The sequence below is a fragment of the Thalassophryne amazonica genome, chromosome 16 (assembly GCF_902500255.1).
Source record: "Thalassophryne amazonica chromosome 16, fThaAma1.1, whole genome shotgun sequence".
Classification (NCBI taxonomy): domain Eukaryota; kingdom Metazoa; phylum Chordata; class Actinopteri; order Batrachoidiformes; family Batrachoididae; genus Thalassophryne; species Thalassophryne amazonica.
Window position 1 is genome coordinate 43,355,483 of NC_047118.1, and position 24,428 is coordinate 43,379,910.

General features: G+C 38.5%; 1 protein-coding gene across 1 annotated transcript in view; it reads right to left on the reverse strand.

Moving 5' to 3' along the window:
* Positions 1–20,139, reverse strand: part of LOC117527508 (myosin-16-like) — a 56,557-nt gene extending 36,418 nt beyond the window's left edge. The window contains exons 1-18 of the mRNA XM_034189895.1: positions 19,930–20,139; positions 19,681–19,824; positions 18,247–18,403; positions 17,833–17,860; positions 17,275–17,389; positions 15,075–15,167; positions 14,918–14,981; positions 13,144–13,242; positions 12,231–12,334; positions 11,870–12,008; positions 8,560–8,661; positions 8,307–8,473; positions 8,048–8,218; positions 7,737–7,913; positions 6,564–6,749; positions 2,534–2,621; positions 1,581–1,698; positions 205–325 (exon numbers count right to left, since the gene is read on the reverse strand). Of these exons, the coding sequence (XP_034045786.1) occupies positions 205–325; positions 1,581–1,698; positions 2,534–2,621; positions 6,564–6,749; positions 7,737–7,913; positions 8,048–8,218; positions 8,307–8,473; positions 8,560–8,661; positions 11,870–12,008; positions 12,231–12,334; positions 13,144–13,242; positions 14,918–14,981; positions 15,075–15,167; positions 17,275–17,389; positions 17,833–17,860; positions 18,247–18,403; positions 19,681–19,824; positions 19,930–20,139 (2,283 nt within the window). The remainder of the gene's footprint in view (positions 1–204; positions 326–1,580; positions 1,699–2,533; positions 2,622–6,563; positions 6,750–7,736; positions 7,914–8,047; positions 8,219–8,306; positions 8,474–8,559; positions 8,662–11,869; positions 12,009–12,230; positions 12,335–13,143; positions 13,243–14,917; positions 14,982–15,074; positions 15,168–17,274; positions 17,390–17,832; positions 17,861–18,246; positions 18,404–19,680; positions 19,825–19,929) is intronic.
* Between the last annotated feature and the right edge of the window lie 4,289 nt (positions 20,140–24,428).

Below are 24,428 nucleotides of genomic sequence, written 5' to 3' on the forward strand. Positions count from 1 at the left end.
ATCTATCTATCTATCTATCTATCTATCTATCTATCTATCTATCTATCTATCTATCTATCTATCTATCTATCTATCTATCTATCTATCTACTTGTTTTTCAGGGCTGAAATCCATAAAATCTTTGACAGATTCTGAATGGTAAACCTTCCAAGTTTCCACAGCAAAACTTTTAAAATTTAGCAGCGAACCCTCGGGATGATGTACCTTGGTGTGGCCAATTCGATACTCCATATCTTCCAGGCCAATAGAACTTAAGAGGAGTTCAGATGCCTTCTTGTTGTCAACAAATCCCTTTGGGATGACGTTGGGGTTGAGTATATAGTACCTAGAAGCCAATACAAGAAGAAAAAAAAACTGAAAATTGTAACGTAAATAGGAGGATGGCATGAAGGATGTGCAAGAAGCTTGAAGTTTTGGGTTTGGATTCAAAAGACACTCAAGCATTTATGATAGCCTGCAAAAATATCTGTGAACATAGATACACATCAATTAGAAAAGTAAAAAGTGAAAGGTGCATACACTGAACAAAAATATAAATGCAACACTTTTGTTTTTGCTCCCATTTTTTATGAGCTGAACTCAAAGATCTAAAACATTTGCTATATACACAAAATACCTATTTCTCTCAAATATTATTCACAAATCTAAATCTGTGTTAGTGAGCACTTCTCCTTTGCTGAGATAATTAATCCCACCTCACAGGTGTGCCACAACATGATTATTGCACAAGTGTGCCTTAGGCTGGCCACAACAAAAGGCCACTCTGAAATGTGCAGTTTTATCACACAGCACAATGCCACAGATGTTGCAAGTTTTGAGGGAGCATGCAATTGGTATGCTGACTGCAGGAATGTCAACCAGAGCTGTTGCTTGTGAATTGAATGTTCATTTCTCTACCATGAGCTATCTCCAAAGGCTTTTCAGAGAATTTGGCAGACCACATGTAACCACACCAGCCCAGGACCTCCACGTCCAGCATGTTCACCTCCAAAATCATCTGAAACCTGCCACCCGGACAGCTGCTACAACAACCGGTTTACAGAACCAAAGAATTTCTGCACAAACTGTCAGAAACTGTCTCAGGGAAGCTCATTGCATGCTCATTGTCTTCATCGGGGTCTCGACGTGACTGCAGTTTGTAGTCGTAACTGACATGAGTGGGCAAAGGCTCACATTCGATGGCATCTGATCAACTCTATGGGAAAGAGATGTGTTGCACTGCGTGAGGCAAATGGTGCTCACACGAGATACTGACTGATTTTCTGACCCCCACCCCCCCAAAGCAAAATTGCATGTTTCAGAGTGGCCTTTTATTGTGGCCAGCCTAAGGCACACCTGTGCAATAATCATGCTGTCTAATCAGTATCTTGACATGCCACACCTGTGAGGTGGAATGGGTTATCTCAGAAAATGAGAAGTGCTCACTAACAGATTTAGACAGATTTGTGAACAATATTTGAGAGAAATAGGTCTTTTGTGTTTATAGAAAATGTTTTAGATCTTTGAGTTCAGCTCATGAAAAATGGGAACAAAAACAAAAGTGTTGCATTTATATTTTGTTAAGTGTAATAGAGTCAGACCTTTGTTTGAATTCTGGGTACTGCAGCCTGTTGGGAAATCCTTTCCTGCAGATACGGATACCCTCCAGCACACCATTACAGGCCAGCTGATGCAGAATCAGGTGGTTATCTGTCACACCTGCACAGTGTGAGGGAGAAAAAGTCCATGATGCTGGACATTTATGATAGTATTCAGAAACATCTTTAGAAAAGATGAAGCACATTTTTTAGGTTGACATGGGATTTCTGCTTGAGCATATGTGTCACATAGTGATGACAGAAAGGCTTTTTGATACTTCAAACCAAATTAACAATTTCAAAAACTAACAAACAAAATAGGGAAAATAATAACAGAAAATATGTTGCTGTTTGGAAATACACAAACTACTAAATAAAACAGTACTTTTGGAAATAGTGTGGAAACACTTAAAACATTAAACTGTTGGTTCAGAAAATATTTAATCTTTCAAAAAAAAAAAAATGCTCCAAAAATGCTTCAGAAAATGCTTCACTTGAAACACTACAAAAAAAGCACAGTTTCAGAAAAAAACATTCAGTGTTTCAAAAAGCTTGCGACACAGTGACAACATTGAGTGGACAGTGGGGATTCTTTGATTGAGAAGATGATTCGCTGTTTCTAAACACACACACACACAATAACTGTTTCAATGAAACCTTTGCATAAATGTTCCAAATGCTGAATAAATTAATTGATTCAGAATAAGATTCATTGCTTCCTGCACAACAAGTGGTTAGTGGCCTTGTTTCCAGAGCAGAAGGTTCCTGGTTCAAGACCCCTGCCCACTCTCCATGTAATGTGGAGTTGTGTCAGGAAGGGCATCTGGTGTAAAACTTGTGTCATTAATTGGGGGGTGGGTGGAAAAAAGGAGAATCCAGAAGAACTTAATATGAAAAAGATTGTGTTTCCAAATACTGTTGTTTAGCAGGCACATGCACGCTGCTGCCCCACTGACCTGGCTGCTTGAACTCATTGGGGACGATGCAGCGGACAAAGTGGGGAGACGTGCTTCGCAGCGTGCTCATCAGCTTGTTCAGTTGCTCCTGTCATGCACACACACACAGCACACGTTTACCATATTCATAAATATTTCAGCAAAACCCAGCAATAATTTCAGACAGTTCAGTTATTTCTCATTCTCTCACTTTGATCAGGGCTTAGGTTAATCAAACCTAGTTGATAAGTTTCTAGTTGCCTAACAGAGGCCATAATGTGCAAAATACTTTGTTAATCTGCCATTTACAGTTAAATATGGTTGGGATTTCATGGTAAATATCTTCAAAGTCCCACACTTTTATATGTGTGCTTACATAAACTACACTGCTTTAAGCAAAATCTCAGCCTGACACGGCTCCATGAAGGTCCAATTCTGACCTGCTTCCTTTCTACTCAGACACAGATTGTTACTTGCAGAACTCATTTTTATTATTATTATTATAAATTTAACCTTAAATGTTACACCCAGAACTTTTCCTATTTTTCAAAGACCAATACAAGCTAAGGTATCTCATGTCATTTTGAGATGTTCTGAATCCATTCCTCCAGTTAAAGTTGTACTTCCAGTCATCACAAAAGTTGTAGCATTTACCACTGAGGTAAAATTTTGACCGATCTTTCGCAATTAAAAACTAAATGCCTGACTTACTCAGATCCCAGATAACAAGTGCTAAATTGTGTGGACTATCCAAACGTTTGCACATGAAGGTGAAGACGGGTTTGCAGGTGATTCACTCAGAGTAAATGAAAAATTGATAGCAGACAGTAATGTGACGCAGACAGCAGTATGTGAATGAGAGTTTTGCATGTGTTAATGGCCATTAGTGCAAAATGAAATTAAATCAACCACATAAGCTAAATCAGGCACCTTTTTATCCAGATATGATATACACTACATGGAATACAACGCAGTACTCGAATAGCAGTAAATTTTATTGATTTACCTAATGCTGACTATATCATATTCACTATCATTTCTCCAATATTTATCTAATCTATTTTTAAAACTGTTTACACTTGGTGCTGTTACTATGTCCTCTGGCAGGCTGTACCATGTATCCACCACTCTCACTGTAAACAATAATTACCTCAGATCCAGCCGTGACCTTTCTTTTTTTTGTTTACGTTTCTTGCTTTGACCCCTTCTGTTGTCTTCTGATAATGGTAGATAAGGAGTTTATTCACTTGCAGTGTGTACTTTGCGCTTCATTGTGCACACACTCTGACAGATAACTGAGGGTGTTCACATGCTGGCAATAAAAAAATAGCAAAACAAAAAAAGAAAAAGAAAATAGTCTCCTATTTCAGACAGTTAAATCTTTTATCCATGGTGATTTAGCAAAATGGTGAATAATTTAGTGCAGCAGATAACTGAAACAATCATGCAAATGGTGATAAAAGCATCAAATTTGGCAGAAATACTCCTGAGACATTCGTCTTTTGAAAAAAATTCATTGACCATTTGAATTTTCAATCAGTGGTCAGGTAGGGGTCAATTGAAGAATTACACAGTGGTCAAAATTAAAAGATGCTCCAATCATATTGAAAACTACACCACATTATTTGCTTGATCATAAAGATTCCAAAAAGGTATAGTTTGGACTATCCATGACTGAATTCTATGGAGTTATGAGATAAAAACAGCAAAAATGGTGACAAAGGTCAGTTTCAGTTTGTACAGGGATCAAAAGTTAAAGTTGCTCCAATGTTGGTACAAAAAGTGATGCAAATTATTGGTTGAGCTAATAGGATTAATAAATGGAGTAGTTTTGACAGTGTTGAATGCTTGGTCTCCAAAGTAAAGGTCAAACAAGGTCAACGTCCATTGGATTCTATGACATGTGACATATGTTACCCTGTAACATGATAACTAAGCATGATACATGGTCCAAACTATTCCTTTTTAAAACCCTGTTAAATCAACTAATAATTTGCATCACTTTTTAACAAAATTGGAGCAACTTTATCTTTTCACCCCTGTACAAACTGATACTGACCTTTGTCATCATTCTTGCTGTTAATATCCCATAACTCCATAGAATTCAGTCACAGATAGTCCAAACTATACCTTTTTGTAATATTTATGATCAGGTAAATAATGTGGTGTAGGTTTCAATATGATTGGAGCATCTTTTAATTTTGACCCCTGTGTAATTTTTCAATTGACCTCTACCTGAACGCTGACTGGAAATTCAAGTGGCCAATCGTTTTTTAGTATTTCTGCTGAATTTGATGCTTTTATCACCATTTTCAGGATTCTGCTCTAAATATTCTCTTATCTGCTGCACTAATTATGAAGCATTCTGATGGTGGAATGCACAGAGATGCTTCGTGCACAGTTCTCAGTTTAAGCAGGCCTTTAGTAAATCAGGCACTAAATGTTATACCTTTCGGGATTTCAAAGTTCACTGGTGGTACAACTTTAATTGATGTAATGAATTAGGAACATCTCAAAAATACATCAAATACCTTACTTTGCAGTCTAATGCAAGGGCGCAATTTAGAACTAGAAACTGGGGGGGACAAAGTGCGAGGCCCGCTGAGTCGAAGCCCATAGGCGGGGGGTTTCTAGCCAATGGTTTCTAGATAAGCTCAGATGCATTCTGAGCATCGAGAACAGTAATTTTAATGTTTTGAGTAGACCATAAAGACACCATTTGACTTATGCAATTTGAAACTGTGGATATAAGTACTTTATTCTGAGAATAGCCAGCATTGATTTCATTAACATCCTGGTGTAAATAAGGTATCACCACATGTGTAGAACTCAAAAAGAATGGATAGGTTGAGTTTTCACTAAAAAAACAACTGCAATGTGGTAAAATGTATTCATAAATATGAAAGAACAGGCTCTTAATAATTATTAACTATCGCATACTGTATTTTTTTTCTGAAGATTTGTTTCTGCATAAGTTTGAAAAACAACAGATCATAAGTTTAGGATAAATTACTTATCATGAATTTAATTTTCGAAGTGGCACTAATGACAACACTCATACTGAACATAATTTCGCTTGCATAGACTGATTTTGGAGATCAAGCAATAATTGCAGATGGGCTTTCTGAGGTCCCAGATAGCTTTTCTGATTTCCTTTTCTAACTTTCAGAATTTAGTAAATTAGCATATGGTCCATTGATACTTATGTGTAGACACTAGTCCCTACAGGCAACTATTTTTGGTTTCAAATCTGGGCAAATGCAGTCCCAGAAAATTCCGAATGTGACAAACAAGAAACAGGTGTTGTAAACAAGTCAATGCTGCTAAAAATACAAACTTGCAGAAACAAAGATACTATTCTGACATGGTTTGCACATAAGACTGACATGGTTTGCACATAAGACTGGCATAGCATGTTTCAAGTACACACATATATGTCAGAAGGTGGGGGGGACGTACCATATGCTTTCCCCCCTGGTTGAAAAGGTGGGGTGGGGGGACATGTCCCCCTATCCCCCACCAAATTGCACCCATGGTCTCGTGGAGAACCAAAAAATTATGGGTGTTGTGAAATTTATGGTTGTAATTATGCTTCACCTGAGTGTCTATGTGACACTTTTGATGCCAATTTTTAACATCAAACACCTGGTGACCAATTCAAGCCCGTTTTAAAAATGTATAATCTGACATGTGACCTTTTAAAAACAATTTATAATGTAAACTGAGATTTCTGAAAAGTTTCAGATATATAAAAAAACCCTGAAACATTTTCCCAGTTTATTTGATATCTCTGACATTCTACGCAACAAGTTAATAAAACTACAGAACACTCATTTACATGGCCTCAATAGTATTATTTAGTTATTGTTTCTACAAAAAACATTTACAAAATTGTTGTCTTTTGAGACATCGTTCCACTTGTTTTTAGGGTTTACATTAGACTAGAATTAAATTTTATTTAGTTTAGTTCATTTGAGTACAGGGTTGAGTTCACAGTCAGGATGAAAATATCAGAATGTGCACATTTTAAAAACGTGTGCATGTTTGTTACCCTGTAGAAGTTGGAGACAGTTTGAAAGGAAGAACCTTTCTTCTGTTTCTTGGTTCCTGCAGTAGCTTCCTCTTCTTTGAAGAGTGCAGCCAGCAGGGGCATGGAGGACTTTTGGAAAAGTCCAACTACCGTCTCATTCAGGGGGTCCTTGTTCTTTTCCAACCAGCCAGCGATATTGTACCCAACCTGAGAGAGCAACAAACAACATTTATGTACTTGTCATCGCTAAACATTCTAGAAATATTCTTTGCATCGAAAGGAGCCAGCTGAGGTGGTTCAGGGATCTGTGAAGATGCCCCCTGGTTGCCTCTCTCGGGAGGTCTTCCCAGCACATCCAACTGGGAGGAGGCCCCAGTGAAGAGCCAGGACACACAAGAGGGATTATATTTCCCAGCTGGCTTGGGAACCTCTCGGGATCCCTTGGAAAGTGTTACAATGCTTAGCCAAGGATAGGGAAGTGTGGGATGGGGTGCTTAGTCCGCTGCTGCTGTTACCCAGACCCAGATAAGTGGCAGAAAATGCATAAATGAATGAATGAATGAATGAATGAATGAATACTTGTATAGTGCTTTCAAAAACAATTATTATCAAGTTTTTCACATATTTAGTACAATTAAAAACAGTAATAGGTAGGAAAAAGACTCATACCCTCCTGACTTTTTTTCACCTTTTGAACACAGAATTAGCCAATGGGCTGAGAGAGGAAAACTTTGGGAGATGTATCGTATTTCACAAATTCTAAGAGAACTGACCTGAAAAGTCCAAAAATAGATGGCTTCCACCAAACAAGCTTCCAAAGATACATCAGGAGAGACCCAACCTGCATCATTAGCCATGCCCTTAGCATAGCTGTGAAAATTAATCCCTTGACTCTGTATAATCCATTCAAGAGATGCTTTATAGAGCAAAAATAACAATGGTCACAGAACAGAGCCCTGAGGCATTCCATGTTTCACAACATAGCACTTCAGTATAATATATGTATTATAAGAGACATACTGTGACATACGATCATTATTTTGTTCAAGAATAAGATAATGGCAAGGATATGAAGCCCTCTTTTATCTCAAGAGAGAAACATATAGTTTCTATCCCGTTTTTAAGGTTTCTTTAGTGTATTTTTTGCTGAGTGACCTAAATGTGTCATGTGGTTTTATGTAATCCTGTACTCACTGTGCCAGCATAATGCACCAGCTCAAAGTGCACCTCAGGTCCTTTCTTCCCACCTTTTGGCTTAAGGAAGTTGTTGGACTTGCCCAGGTGGTTGTCATAAAGAGCAGTTTTGAATGTTGTGTCTGTTGCCTTTGGAAACACACACTGTTCCTCCAAAATAGAGAATATCCCCATAGGCTGGAGAAGAGAACAAGAGAGATGGACAGACAAAAGACGAAGCGTAAAAGGAAAAAATGAGAACCACTGATATGACTGACTGACTGACTGACTGACTGACTGACTGACTGGGTGTGTGCACTTGTGAATGTTACCCTCTCCAGCAAGTCAATGCAAGCCTGCAGGTCCAGACCAAAGTCGATGAAAACCCAGTCAATGCCCTCCTTCTTATACTCTTCCTGCTCCAGCACAAACATGTGATGGTTGAAGAACTGCTGCAACTTCTCATTGGTGAAGTTGATGCACAGCTGCTCAAAGCTGTTAAACTAGACAACAAAAAAAGAATGTGACAAACATAGAACATGCAGGTGACAAATCATCACCTCCATCTCAGCCCACCACTCAGATTCTAACCTCAAAGATCTCAAACCCAGCAATATCCAGCACTCCTATGAAGTATTGGCGCTGCATCTTAGTGTCCAGGGTTCTATTGATGTGGGTCACCATCCACTTGAACATGCGGTCGTAGATGGCTTTTGCCAGAGCACCGATGGAGTACACACACTGGTCCTGGGTCTGACCTTTGAAAGGCTCAAGTTGTATAAATGATATTCAAACAGCTAAACAAGAACGTTCTACGATGTTCTAAAAAATGTCTCAGTGATACCTTTTGTCACAAACTCATTGCCAACTTTGACACGGGGCCGGGTTATGCCCTTCTGTAGCTCCCCAGAATTGATGGCCATGAGGTGGGCAACTTTGTCAGCCACTGTAGACAAATACACAGAACAGTTTCAACATTTAGGCCTTGGTCCAGACCCCTGAAATTGGAGATGTCATTACCACCCAGGGTGGTAACCTACCATCTATAATTTACTAGGTATCTATACATAATTAATATTTATGGAAGATAACCATCCCAGGGTGGTAACTGTAGCCACGTAGGGGTCAGTGAAGGATTACACAGGGGTTAACGATTTAGAAATTTTCCAGTCATATTGAAAACTATACCACATTATTTGTTTGACCAAGATTCTAAAAAGGTATAGTTTCAACTATCTGTGACTGAATGTTATAGAGTTATGAGGTACAAACTGCAAAAATGGTGACAAATGTAAATATCAGATTGTACATGGGTCAGAAACTTTCTGCAATTTTGATGAAAACTGATACAAATTATTGGTTGAGTTAATGGGGTTCTAAAAGGGAATAGTCTGCACCATCTCTTGTGCTGAATGATCATGTTGCAGGGTAAAACATCATAGAATCCAAGGGACGCTGACCTGGTTTGACCATTACTTTGGAGACCAAGTATTCAATACAACTATTCCATTATAATTTTTGAATCTTGTGAAACCGACCCTGGTCACTATTTTTGCTGTTTTTACCCCCTACCTCCATAGCATTCAATCATATGCCCCGTTTACACCGGCCTGAGACCTATATAAGACCTACAAGATTATGAAATTTTGTAAACTCATACAAGTCTTGTTTGATCTCCATTGTGATCTGTTATTTGCGTTTACACCAAGCTTGCACTGCGACTGAATTGTGGAAGTGAATAATATGTTAATATCCGCGATCATTGAAGCAACCCCATGTAGAGTCAAATGAGAGTCTATTAGGTCCCATAGGATCACCATGAGAGTGAGTTGAGACGTGTGTGAGTTTATCAAGACCGATGAGACCCATGTATCTGTTAACTGGTTGCACAACTTGTGCGAGTCTTTTAAACAATTATCATGATCCGGCCCTTTAGGGCCGTTTGCCATAAGTATGGATTTGCATCCATATCTCTGTTCTGAGCCCCTGTGTGGTTATTCATGTTTTGTTATCATGGTCATGCAGCCCTTATGAACGGTTTCTGTTTATTTATCTTCTGTATATTATTTGCTGCTCACGCATATAGTTTTGCTATTATTTATTTTTTGCTTTTACTCTTGGTCCCTTATATTGATTTAGTCTTAGTTTTATTCTGTTTGTCACATTAATTGTATTATGCCTTAGTCACTGGTTTTGGTTATTATTTATCTTCAAGTGTTTCTTCTGATTGTGTTCTGTCACTTATTGCTCATCAGTTAGTTTTTTTTATTTATTGCGCTATTCTGTAGTCACCAGTTTTGTTTATCTGCTGTTCTCATTTCTGTTGTTTTCTGTTGTACTTTTATATTGGGCTTTGCTTTCTGTTAATTAGTCAGTTCCTGTTTAGTTTTGCTTCAGTATTGATTTTCTCATCAGTTCTCATGTAGTTTTTCTTTTGTACTTATTATATCTTGGTTTGCTTTTAGTTCCCATGATTCTTGCTCTGTTCTTGTCCCCTAGTATCATATTCTGTTTTTGCTCTGTTCTCACATTGTCCTCATTTGTTTGTGTTCACTCCACTTCCCGCACCTGCCTCGTGTCTTTGTCTCCCACTCTTTGATTCAGTCTGCTTTGCATTTTCATTCAATCCCACTCTTGCACTTGCTCACACATCTTTGTATCTGACATCACTCCACTTTGTGCACTCCCTTCCCCATTATCTTGCCCATGCATAATCTTAGTTCACTAGTCACGCCCCCTTCCAAAACTTTCACTGACACCTGCTTCTTGTTCCAATAATTACACCACCAGTTATTTAAGCCCTCACAGTCTCAAAGTTCACTGCCCGATTGTTGAATGTGTTTCACTTTCCAGCCGTTTCTCATCTTGTTTAGCCTTTGTATCAGCCTGCCAGTGTTTGACCTTGTTTTGCCCTTGACCTCGGACGTGTCTTTGCCTCTGAATACCACCATGCTGTGTTTTTTTACCTCAGCCTGTTTTTTGGACCAAGCCTCAGCCACACATCTATCTGTACCTTGGCCTTCGCTGCTAGACCACCTGTGTACCGAATCCCTGCCTGTTTTATGATTAAACCGAATTCTAGCAGCACCTGCAGTGAGAGTTTGCATTTGTGTCCTGCTCTATTTGTGCCACGCCTGACAACAGTTCAATACACTCGCACACCTGTTCGAGACCGATGGAGAGTGATGGCGACCAAGAGGGATCTTTTTTCCGACCATGGAGACCCCATTGTGACCAGCCTGCAACCCCAGTGGGAGTCAGTGAGCGTGATGGCGCGCAGAAGCTGTGTTTTGATCGCAACTCGGTCGTGGACCTGGCATAAAAGGGGTGATAGATAGTCCAAACTATATCTTTTTGGAATCCCTACACAGTAAATTTTGCTGAGTAAAATATACTCTGCCAGGATTTGGTCCTAGTCCCAGACATTTGGTCCCAGTCTAAATAGAGTAAAATACACTCTATTATAGCGTGAAATCAGCTCTACCATCTTGTCAAATCATGTGTTTCTACTCCAATAAGAGTTGATTTTACACTTTGACAGAGTTGATTTAGCACTGTGATAGAGTATATTTATTTGACATATTGTTTACTATGCTTTTTATTATTTTATTATTTTATTTGTTTATCCTTTTAACTTTTTATTGTGCTTTTAATCTTTTAATCATGTTCTTTAATCTTCTGATTTAATTTCTTTTGATTTTTCATTGCTGAGTTGTTTTCTGTGAAGCGCCTTGGGCGACGCTGTCATGATTTGGCGCTCTATAAGTTCAATAAATTGAAATTGAATTGAAATTTAACTCTATTTGGACTGGGACCATATGTTATCCCAGCAGAGTAAATTTTACTCTGCAAAATTTACTGTGCATGATCCGACAAACAATATAACTGGAGCATTTTTACATTTTCACTCTTGCGTAATCCTTCACTGACTGCTACCAACCATCCTGTGATGGCTGTCACACTTATTTCAAGTCCCTGTAGATAGCAGATCAAAATGCCGTATCAAATGTTTTGCCACCCTGAGTGCTAGTGACTAATTGTCTTAGAGAAATGGGTCAGAATAGCAAATGAGACAGGGATGGATGGAAATGAGAAGCAAAGCTCTAACAGAGTAACCTCAGTCAGATGGACAGAGTAAAGCGAGATGGTTGTACCCTCAGTGGAATCTACATCAGCCTGCTCCTCTCTGGGTTTCTGTTTGAACTTCATGTTGCCAAAGTGCATTATGCCTCCAGTCAGCTTGTACACGCTCATCTTCTCCTCCGGAGTGAAGCCGAGGACATCAAAGGCTTCCTGTGGAGACACAAATAAAAATTCAGAGAGTAGACATAAAATCACAGTGTCAGTGCTGCACAAAGCAACACAGAAAGAGTCAACACCGCCATCAAGTGGCTTAAGTTATGTAACCAGCAATACTATCAACTAGGGATGAAGGAGCCTTTCTGTTCTGGAGCACTGCTTCCTTAAGGCAGCTCACACAGAAGTCAAGAAACAAAAGTCTGAGCTTTGACTCACATCGGTGAGTGCCAGCTCCTCTCCATCATCCATGTTGTCCACCACAGTGACGCCCTGACACACCCACGCGTACTGTTTGGGGTCCGGCTTCAACAGCAGAGCCTCTGGAAGATACAGGAATGAGACACTCAGCACTAAAATATTTGAAATTATGATTATATGTACAAATATTTTAAGAATATACAAAGCAATTGCGTTATTATTGGCGATATCGTATTTTTACAATGGCTTCTTTCATTGAATTGCACTCATGCAGAAACTTTATGTGCACTGTGCAGTCATCATTAGTGCACAATAATCTGCCTGTCTTTCTGTCTGTTTGCTTCCGTGCACATTTATGGCATATCTCAGGGCCCGCTAGTCAGACAGCATTCATTTTGGAGTCAAATTGTTTGCAAGACCTGAGTTTCTAGAGGCTCTAAAGGAACACTGTGTTAGAAACTGAACCATCACCATGGTAACTTAAAAAATTAAAATAAATTCATCCAGATCACAGATCTCAGTAACAGCTGGGGCTAAAAAAGCAGATCCTGGTCTTAAATTACTGAAGTACCCCAAGGTGCTATTTGTTCCCATTAAACATTTTGTCAAAAATGACATAAATTCCCGTTGTAACTTTTAACTCTGACTCAATACACTTAATTTCAGGTCTTTAATTTAAGAGAATGTAAAGAATCACAGATGAAGGCCCATATTTTCCAAACATGCTGGCAGAGACGGTAGAGCAGCTAGTTCTGTCTGATTGTCCATGTACTAACTTTTCAAAGAATTGGTTTTCATTTTTGGCAACATATCTGGGCTTGAAGACCAAGATCATGGGTTAAAGTGTCTTTAATTTCTCTTTAGATTCACAGCATGTGCATGCATTCTAATTCCCTATAATGTGATGGAGCTGCTGTTTCTTCTGTCTGACCTATGAGTTCTGGCTTCCTTCCAGACAGAATTTGGTAGAAGATGTGATATCCTCTCTCGGCAGCCTGCTGGGAAATCACTCTGGACTTTTCTAATAGATCTGATGAAAAAAAAAATGCACTCAAACATATGATAAAGGCAAGAGGACAAAACAAAACACAGCCCCAGACAACAAGGCTACGTGCACATTACAGGGTAAAACTAACCAGGTGTGACTTTTTCAACATTTTCAACAAAAATCTAATATTTTCTGTTAGTGAAAACATTGATAGATTATTGATCATACCACTTTCATACATGATCTGGAATAAAACAAATATGCCTGGTGTCATTGATAGCTGGCTTTCTGTGAACACTCAAAATTAACAATATCCTTCTTCTGTATGTGGTGATGTTTAGGACAAAGGTTTGGAGTTCACAGTTTCTTAAAACCCATTTTTATTCCCCATCCTTACTGCAGTCATTTAAGCATGGCAATTTATCAGTTTATTTTATGCCTAACTACATATGTAATTATATTATCGAATTTTATGCCTTCTTTTATTCTAGCCTATGATTTTTTATCTCCTTACTGTTACTTGATTTATATAAATAAATGATTATTATTAGTAGTAGTAGAAGCAGTAGCAGAAGTACATTGAAAAAAGAATAGCTGGACCAACCTAGTGCTTCATTTGGTAACACATAAATGAATTAGGTTGAATCACATGAACTTATCATGTAGTTTTTACATCATTTGCTAATTTGGTTTAGACAAATTTAATCTATGTGTTACTAACTGATGTAATTTAGTGATGTTTTGCTTTTTTTGTGTGGGGGTGCTCAAGTTATTAAAAAAAAGCGTATTGCTGCAACTTTAACTTTAGAATGTGTTTCAGTTGGTAACACTCAAATTAATTAGGTTGACCCAAATCAACTTAATGAATTTAACAAGTAATACTTATACCAACTTAATTGAGTGTTAACTTATAGTCAGACAGGGGCAGATCCAGAATTTTGTAAAGTGGGGGGTGGATTTGCCAATGAGTCAGGTGTGACTGAGGGGGGGGGGCTCTGGGGAGAATTCCCCCAAGGAAATTTTGTATTTTTCGGTGCCATTTCCTGCATTTTGGTGCATATTTCACCACAATATATACCACAGAGAAAAGACACTTTATAACCTCTTTTTTTATTCATTTGAATTTGTATTGTACAATTTTGAATGTGATACTATGACGTTATGATGACAAGTAACAGAAAACATCTGAAATATCTGTGGCTAATAAGGTGAACTCCCTTGCTACACCTTGCTGAATCACAGACTGGTACAAATGTTTCTGAGTCACTTGCGACTGAATAAAGGCTTCAGAAACAACATTCGGCTGGGATTTAATTATTTATTTTGGTCCATAAAAAAGGTGCCCCCCCACAAACTGTCCCTAATAGTAGTAGTAGTAGTTTTTTTGTGTGTGTATTTTTATTTATTTGTTTGTTTGTTTGGTTTGGTTTCTATGGTTCAGACACAAACACAAATGTGAATTGTTGTTTCAGAAATATTGGAACCTGACCAAAAGGAAAAAAATTTGAGCACTAAACCCTGAAGATGGAATGAAGCCACCACACAGACTTGATAAAGTCCAACCCTCAGACTCTGTCGCTGTTCTTCCCATGTAATGTTGTTCACTGTACATCTTTCACTTCACGAGACAAACACTTCAAAACTAAAGACTTGATGTCTGATTCTAATAAAGCTGGATCCAACGTAATTAAAAAACAAATCCATGAAATCCACTCACATGTTTCAATGTCGGCACCCGCCAGCTTAGCTGTTGGCCCAAAGTGGATCCGGATGAACTTTCCCTAAACCAGACACAGATTATTATAGTGTATTACGTTAGTCATCACTTTGTGGTAACTTAAAATGTCAAACATTTTGTATGTATGTGACCTCACAAAGCGAGAGGAGTTGTTGTTCCTGATGGTCTTGGCGTTGCCAAATGCCTCCAGCACCGGGTTAGCCTGAATGATCTGGTCCTCTAGAGAGCCCTGGAGGGAAGGCAGAAGAAGAAAACAGACCAGTAAAGAACAGAAGACATCACCACCAGAACACACATAAACCCTGTGACCTTTAAAACCTAAAAACACAGAGACTGTCTCATACACAGCAAACACTGGAGTGTTAAAATGCCAGATTCAGCTGTTTCAGTGTTGATTCTAATTGTTAAGGATCATGTTAACACTCAGCATTAGCAACATTTTAACTGTATTGGAGTTGTTTCTCAGAGTTGACCATATCAGTGTAGATTTAACTCTCTGAAGGTGTTGTTTAAATCTTTTCCATAATATGAGTGAGAACTGAGAAAAAGGAGGTTTTGCGACACATACTGTGAGTTTTCAGTAACATGACAGTGCTGGTTGTGGGTTCAAACCTAACCTGGGGCCTTTTTGTATTACATTTTTAAATCCAAACAATGTTAAAGTTCTCTCTCAGGCAGATGTGCCCAAATTCTTTACTTTGAAGCACTATGAATTTATCTGAATGTTAGATAATGGGCCAAAAATGAATGTTGATGTTATGTGAATCACATACAGAATTACACTACGTCATGATTACATGCATTATAGTGCACAGTGGCACAGTGACAGCACTTTTGTTTCCCAGCAAGAAGTTCCAGGGTTCAAAGGTCACCTCTGCCCCAGTGATCTTGTACATCCTATGCCAAATAAGTGGTGGATCTAGATGGGGTTGCAACCCCCCATCACTGTCCAAAGGTGTGATCAACTAGGGTTTTTTTTTATAACCAAAGACTGATGAATGCTGCTGAATGCAGATTTACAAACTTTCCTGTGTTTAAAAATATAAGTAAAATTGTATATTGAAACCAATGTCTAGAAAGTCAGTATTTATCTTCCCAGATTGCCTTAAAATACAAGAAAAAGTGTATCTATTTAAACAAAATGCCCATTCACCTGAAGCTAGATCGACTGTGGTGATCCGAGCAACATGAGAGCACTCCAATGAATTACACACAATTAAATAGATTTTATGCAAAATTAACATTTTAAATCTTAAATAAAATTTCTAAATTCTTTAACCTGATTTAGAGTAATTTATTAATTTGCAGAACTCGTCACAACGAAAGAACGGCGGGCCCCAAATTGAATATACATTCGTTTTAATATTTAAAATACATATTCATATGTCAGAAAGTAACACTGGAGGTGTCGCAAAGTTAAAACTGTAGAGAATAACTGTAATGGCCCAGTTTTTACTGAGTTCATATTTTAACACAAACAAGAGCAATAGGAGATTTCTTACGTCTGCCAAGGGTTGATGAGGACACAATCAGTGATTCACATTGTGACCCCGACTTTGCCTGGTACCAGATTCCACAACACAATGCAATAACTGCATACTGATCCAGAATGGTCCAACTGATCAAGATGTTGCAATCTGATATTTGATTCACAAGCTGAAACAAAATAGTATCTTCCTGATCTTGGTTTTACATTGTGATGTCGTATCCGTCAAGTAGTTTTGACGTAATCCTTAAAAGTCTACAAAGTGAAATCCTGATTCAGAATCCGGATCCGGATCACCTCCAAAATTTAATGGAGTCTTCCATGGCCTAACACCAATGTGTGGCGAAAATCTGATGAAAATCCATTAAGTAGTTTTGACGTAATCCTCAAAATCTGACAAAGTGAAGCCTACAAATTGAAATCTTGATCCAGAATCCTGATCCAGATCACCTCCAAAATTCAGTGAAGTCTTCCATGGCCTAATATCTATCTGTGGTGCAAATTTGGTGAGAATCTGTGCAGTAGTTTTGACGTAATCCTGCTAACTGTCAGACAGACAAATAAATAAACGCTGATGGTTTTATTATGTCCTTAGCAGACATAAAAATGTAATTTCAGGTCTTCAGAGAAGACCCCGATTATAAGAGGGTCCCTAAAAAAATAAGTCCTCTTGTTATATTTGGGCCATTAATGTACATGAACTCATAAATAACTTTAATTTTAACACTTTGAGAGTTGAAGATCTATTGAACATTTTGCTGTGTTGGGAGCTGCTGTCGCCCCCCCCCCCCCCCCCCCCGCCCCCCACCCACACACCTACACACACACACACACACACACACACACACACACACACACACACACTTGCCTTGGAGTCTGAAGCTTTGCTCCCAGTCGCTCCAACATTAGCAAAGTACTGGATGACCTTCTTAGTGTTCTCAGTCTTGCCAGCTCCAGATTCTCCACTGGAGGAAAACATGGGATAAAGATGCAGAAGAAGGATGTTCTTCAGTAATGAGACATGTGACTCCAACAACAATAAAATAATAATAATAAAAATAATAATAACAATAATAATAATAATAATAATAATAATAATAATAATAATAACCCCTTAACGCCTGAATTTATATAGCTGTATATAAAAAAATGTTTTGTGTGTGTTTTTGCCTTTAAGTAGATGGTAAATAATGTTGAGATTATTAATTTCACTTTTGCACAAAAAATAAATAGTAATTTTGGTATTTTGGTAATGACTTTATGTTATAATGTTATAATAATAATGATGGTATGTTGCAAATTTGCGACAACAGGCATACAGGTCAATTTGGTATGTTGCATATTTGAGTCAAATATTGTAGCATATATGCGACAATAGGTGTTAAGGGGATAATATGCTTTGCCTTACGTGATCAGCAGAGACTGGTTCTCAAGTGCTGGACAAGAGAGAAGAGAAACGAGAGTGTGAGAAGGAATCAAGAATAATTACTGCTGATGTGCCTTTGAGCAACACAGAGGATTGTTGATGCTTTTAACAGATGGCGTGTCAGCAACATGAACAACACGAACAGCTGTCAGCACTCCCATGAGGCCACATAATGACCTCAAAGTATTTTTCTACTCCCTAAACACATACCTCCAGCATTCACCCCCTACCCCACCCCCCACCCGACCAGAACACAACTGTGTAATGACTTTTAAGAACTTAATCCCTGAAGGACTTTGTAAATGGACACATAATATGCTCTGTGATCCCCGTCGTTCCCAACTATGTTCCCCACCCTCCTCCCAAGACAGCTGGAGTCCATCATTCTCTCCTCACCCATCATCATGTCGTGGTAGGCGTTGTCAGAGACGGAGAAGAGGTGAGGAGGAACTTCGTTTCGTTTCTTCCCCTTATAGATCTGGGCCACTTTACCGCCGTAGATGGGCAGCCATTTGTATGGGTTGATGGTCACACAGAAGAGGCCCGAGTAGGTCTGAGAGTGGAAGGGAAGGCAAAAAACAGTTTGGAGCATCAGCAGGGTAGTTAGTGTTCACTCGATGTATAATGCAATTAAATACTGAAATCAAAACAGATAAAAGTCCAATAAAACAGATATAAATATACGAGTATTAGCTGAGCTGGTACCACACTCTAAAAAAGAAAATACTAGCTCAACTTAAAAAAAAAAATTAAGTTAACAATTTGCATGTATCTTTTTAAGGAATTCCAACTCAGTTATTGTAAGTAAATGCCATGAAACATTTACAGAAAGACTAACTCAAGATTACTAAAGCATTTAGTTATGTAATTTAGTACAGTAAAGTTATTCTCTTTTTATTTTACTTCCATTCTACTCAAAAATGTCAATGCAAACTATTACCTTTGTTTTGTGAAGTTTGTTCAGTTTTGTTTATTTGTTTTTTTGTTTTGTTTTTTTGCTTGTTTTACTTAAGGTAGAATAAATTGTATTTATGTTGCAATTCCAGTTTTACAATCACACTGTTTATTTTAAAGTCAGTGTCAACCTGTATCCAACTGTTTTTAAACTGTGAACAATTTTTGTACCAGTATCTTGTAAGTTATCAACTTACTAAAACCTGAACATGCTGAAAGTACCCTTGAATTTAAGTTAAACAAACTAACCCCACACATTTAAAAATAATGTATTGCTCAACTTAAAAAACAAAATTTAACCGAACAATTTGCACGGCTCTTTTTTTAAAGTAATTCCAGCTCAGCCATTGCTGACTAAATGCAGCAGACTTTTATAGTCAGACTAACTCAAATTGAGCAAAGCATTTATTTGAGTAGTTTAGTACATGTGTTTGCTTTATCCTCTACAAGGTTAATTAAGTTAAATAAATTATATTTTATAATTCCAGTTTTATGATCAAACTGTTTATTGGATTTATTATTCTGAACAATTTTGTACAAACATCTTGTAAGTTATCAGCTTATTAAAATGTGAACATGTAAAAGCCTTTTTTTTTCCTGACCAGTTGTGGTCTTGGATGGTTGCCATCCAGGACCAAAGGTAAATCTGTGGTGCACCTGTGCATGCTCCCAAACCAGACCAAACCTATACTACTAAGTCCATAATATGAGATTTAAAGTAAAAATCCTGAAGACATGCAGTTGCATTTATTATGTTGCAGGTCTAATAATAATAGAACGTCAGCTGTGTTCAGTTCTGTCTTCAACCTGTGATGGTTTGGAATGGATTATTTCTGTGGTGCTGTAGAGGCATCAGTGTTGGACAGCTTGTCTTACATAGATCCTCATGCTGACATAGCGGCTGCGCAGGTTTTCCAACACGCTGGCCTCATTGAGGAAAGTGAGGTTGGCCATGTCACTGGCTTGGTAGAACTTCGGAGGGTTCATCTGCTGAACATCGCCCGTCTTCACTGTCACCGTCTTGTGAAATAATAAATAATGCTTTTAGTCTTTATCAGAGTCATCAGTTTGACAGGAGATTGTTTTTGATTTTTGGCAACAGACAAAACACTCAGGTTCACTTACAGCGTTCTTGCTGGTCTTGACGGTGACTTTGTCCCCATCTTCTGTCTGAATCTCTCCGGCAATGAAAGCCTCCTTCTCGTCTTTGACCCAACAGGAGCGCTTGATGTCATAAGGCTTGTTCATGACATCCAGACGTTCTTTTTCTGATAGAACCAAGTAGGGCATGGGGTCCACATCGTCCCCACACTCCCCTTTATATCCACCTGGCATGACTGCTGCTACTATACCACCAACAAAACTTAGTAACTAATCAGCCAGGAAAGCTCAGTCACCTTCTGGCTTCTGAAAACAGAAAAATTATTTTCAAAATAAAGGAAAGCATACTGACAATACATTCAGGATCTACTGATCAGGATTCAGTATTTGTCATAGAAGTTTAAAGATTGCTGTCACCTAAAACATAAAGATAGATGTCCATACAATCCATTCATACAAGTACATTAATAAACCTGATGTTCTTTGCAGTGATGACACAAAAACAAATAAAAAACCAGTGATTAAGAATTAGTGTAAATTTTAAATTCACCTACATGTGAATACTCACCAATGCAAGAGGCAGAGATCCACTCTGGAGGACTTTGGGGAGGTGTGCTGAAGCCTGGACATTTTATATCAGGTGCTGTCATTCCTGATATGGGCACAACTCTAAAACCAGCCATTACCCTGAGGTCTCATCCTTCCAGTCTGCCGGTTTCACCCTCTGACAGCATGGGATTTGGGAATTCTTCAATCTGCTGCCATCCATTTGGTTTCCCTAGAAAGCCATCACTCAGGCTAAAACCATCTACTCTCCTTATGCAGTTGATCTTTCTGCTGTATAGTTTCATTCCCTTGCTCTTCACCACCTACATTTTAATCCCTCCATAGGTCTGTCTTCACCCATCAATTTCTTTCTCTCTGTGGCCAAAGGGAGTTGGATGAGTAAAGGATCCAAAGTTAAAACTAGAAGCAACATACATGTTGGTGTCTACATACAGTGCTTGTGCTGAATGTAGTTCATCATTTGACATTTGAGAAACAGTTTTGCAGCTTCTACTGTTCAGCATGTCTTCCTTTCCTTACAGACCCCAGAACAATGTTCCAAAACAAGCATGTTGCAGAGCTTTTGAAATGTTTTGAAACAAATGTACAACTTTGCCAACACTAAATTGCAGAATTTACTAAATGTTTAGAATCATCCCCAGCCACACATTCTATCCATTCTTTAATTCTGAGTTTTATTTCCTGTTCCTGTGTGTGTGTGTGTGTGTGTGTGTGTGTGTGTGTGTGTGTGTGTGTGTGTGTGTGTGTGTGTGTGTGTGTGTGTGTGTGTGTGTGTGTGTGTGTGTGTGTGTGTGTGTGTGTCTTAAAGTTCTATTGCTCAGACTCACCTTTTGAAAAAAAAAATGCAACTCATTTATGGCGTTGGGTTTCCAGGGGGTTTTCCAATAAAGTCAATTAATTCAGGAAAAAAAAAGTTTGGTTTGTCACTTGATTTGTTTGAGCTGAGTTTGGTATAGGTCACCTGAGAGGCTTGAGTCATGTTTTACAGTTTTTCTCAATTGCTTTGGTGCATTTCTCACAACAGTATTAAACTTTGCACAACAGTTAGTGCAACCTCCACAACATTTAGTTGTTTGAGCACAACCTAGTGGCAGTTTCATGTTCATTTCATCAAAGTGCACATGGTTTTAGACATGTAGCAATTGAGTACATACAACTCTCTGCAGTTTGATATATATATATATATATATATATTTTTTTTTTTTTTTTTTTTTTTTCATGTGTCAAAGTAGATTTGACACATGCAAAGTGATTCAGTTTGTGTTATTCCATCAGTTGTCTGTGTTTTTTATGACACTGTGCTGTGACTGACTAAATGTTTCTGTTGGAAGACAACGTGTGTCAGTGCTTTGGTAGATTTGGTGAACTGTGTTAGTGTATTATTGTATTTTGGAAGTGTGTGTCTGTTTATTTACACTGTGTGAATTTGAGCATGAAATTACCTGTTTGGGGAATTGTGTGTTTCAGGTGTGATGTGCATTAACAGTTTTGAAAAAGTGTTTAAGGTTCTGACAAATGGGTCATAGCGATTGTAAAAAACTGTAATGAGAGGGGTGTGTGATGCATTAGTTGCAACCAATGATGAGACACTTTTTCACAGTCTCTCCCAGTTGAATCCAATGAACCCCCACTTTGCAAGCATGTATAAACCAAGAGGCGTGATAGGCACAAGGTGCATACTGTATCTACAATATGGCAACATGGAAGGTCAGCCTCGTGGAAGAAGAGTAAGGATGCGTGGAGGACGGGTACAGAACCGGGGAAGAAGAGGAAGAAGAGGTCAACCACATAGGCAGATTCCTGATGAAATCAGGGCAACAATTGTGGATCATATTGTCAGTCACGGCCTCACAATGGCTGAGGCTGGTCGAAGGGTGCAGCCAAATGTTGGGAGAACCACTGTCAATTCAGTCATACAAACATTTCATCAGGAGAACAGATGAGAATATTGTAATTGAGAGTAATTCAGCACTAACCAATTTGCTCTGCACTACTGTCATACATGAGGGTTGCTTTGGGACACAGCCATGTAACATTTTACATGTAGACTTACAACTTTATTGAAGCATAGATTTGGTGTGGTATATTGTGTTGTTGTGTCATAGTGCAGAACAGTATTGCCGTACTATAGTCCTGTAAAGATTTGGTATATTTACTATACTTTTATTCTGCACCACATAGGACTACAAGACAACCTCGTAGAGGTGGAAGAGGTCCCCTTTTGACTCTACAGCAAGAAGAAGACATTTGTGCAATGGCGGTTGTAAACAATGCCATAAGACTGAGAGAAATACAAAGTGCTGTAGTAGAAAATTACATTTTTGGAAATATTCAATCCATATCAATTGCAACCATACACCAAGTCCTCAGAAGGACTGAAATGTACATGAAACAACTGTACAATGTACCATTTAAATGGAGCAGTGACAGAGTGAAGGAGCTCTGCCACTAGTATGTACAGGCACAGTAAAACACGTATGTGTTCTTTACTCTATGATCAATGCTGAAAACCTTTTACATACTTTACATATTGCCATGCACTGCACTTGCATGGCATGTTTACTATTGTTACAGTGTATGCTGTACAATATTTTGTCCAAAATTCACTGTTAGATTAAATGTGTTTTTTTTTCCCTCCCTCTCTTTTCTGTGGAAAAGCCTGTCCTGGAGTTGGAGACCAGGGAACCCCTCAATCCATTCATATATCTCGATGAGGCAGGATTCAATCTGGCTAAAGGCAGAAGGGGTGGAAGGAATCACATTGGAGAGAGAGCCACCACTGATGTCCCAGGCCAATGAGGAGGGAACATTACAATGTGTGCAGCGATCTCAGGAAACGGCGTCCACACCCATATTGCTCATCTTGGTCCTTACAACACCCAACATCTGCTGACATTTTTAGACACACTTTACAGGGACATACTCCCTGAGAATGAGAGAGATCAAACTGGTGACAATCTGACAACGTATGTGGTGGTTTGGCATAATGTGAGCTTTCACCACTCTGCTCTGGTCAGACAGTGGTTTGCAGCACATGACAGGATGCTCATGGAATATCTCCCTCCCTACTCTTCATTCCTAAATCCAATAGAGTTTTTCTCTTCCTGGACGTGGAAGGTATATGACCAACGTCCACATACCCAAATCACCCTGCGAGCAGCCATGGATGCAGCATGTGATGACATCAGCATGTGGATTCGGCACTCATGAAGATACTTTTCTCGCTGCACTGACAGAGCTGATATTCACTGTGATGTAGATGTAAATATGTGACCAGACAGACGGGAACGTCCGGATGTGCAGGATTAATTTTCAGCACTGTGTCTGTATTTTCAGTTTCAAAAGTACTGCAGTACTGTTTATTGACCCAAAGGGAATTTATGTTTGTTGTAAATGTTTTTTTTTTTCTTTTGCACAATGCTGTGAACACATTACAGTAGAATTGCAAAGGGCATACTGTAAAGTAAAATGTGAAAAATGCATATTCAGTGTCTTGTATAACTTTACTTTAGTTTTCAAATTGCCATAAATGATATATAATGCAGCCTTGAGCATTTTCGAGTAAAAATACCAAAATGTAACTTTTTATTTCGCATTAGGAAACACTTCCAGAGTGACCTGTCACAATGAAAACATGTTCAAGCCATTTGACTTAATTGTTCAAAGATGCTGGTGTCAGGAATTGACATTTTGATGTCACTGACCCTTTCATTGAAATAAATACTTGCTTTTGAAGAATGAACTACCCATTTTGAGCAAGTGACTTGCTTTTGCAGGTTATCTACTATGTTTTGCAGCTTGCAAATGGTGCAAATGCAAATTGTGTGATGAGAAATGCACCAAAGTGACTGAGAAAAACTGCACAGCACATGACAAAAGCAGATTACTGTGCGAATGCTGGTCACACTAAAGCCTGCTGTGGTACTTATTGTCTGATCTTCAAAGTTTCTGTATTT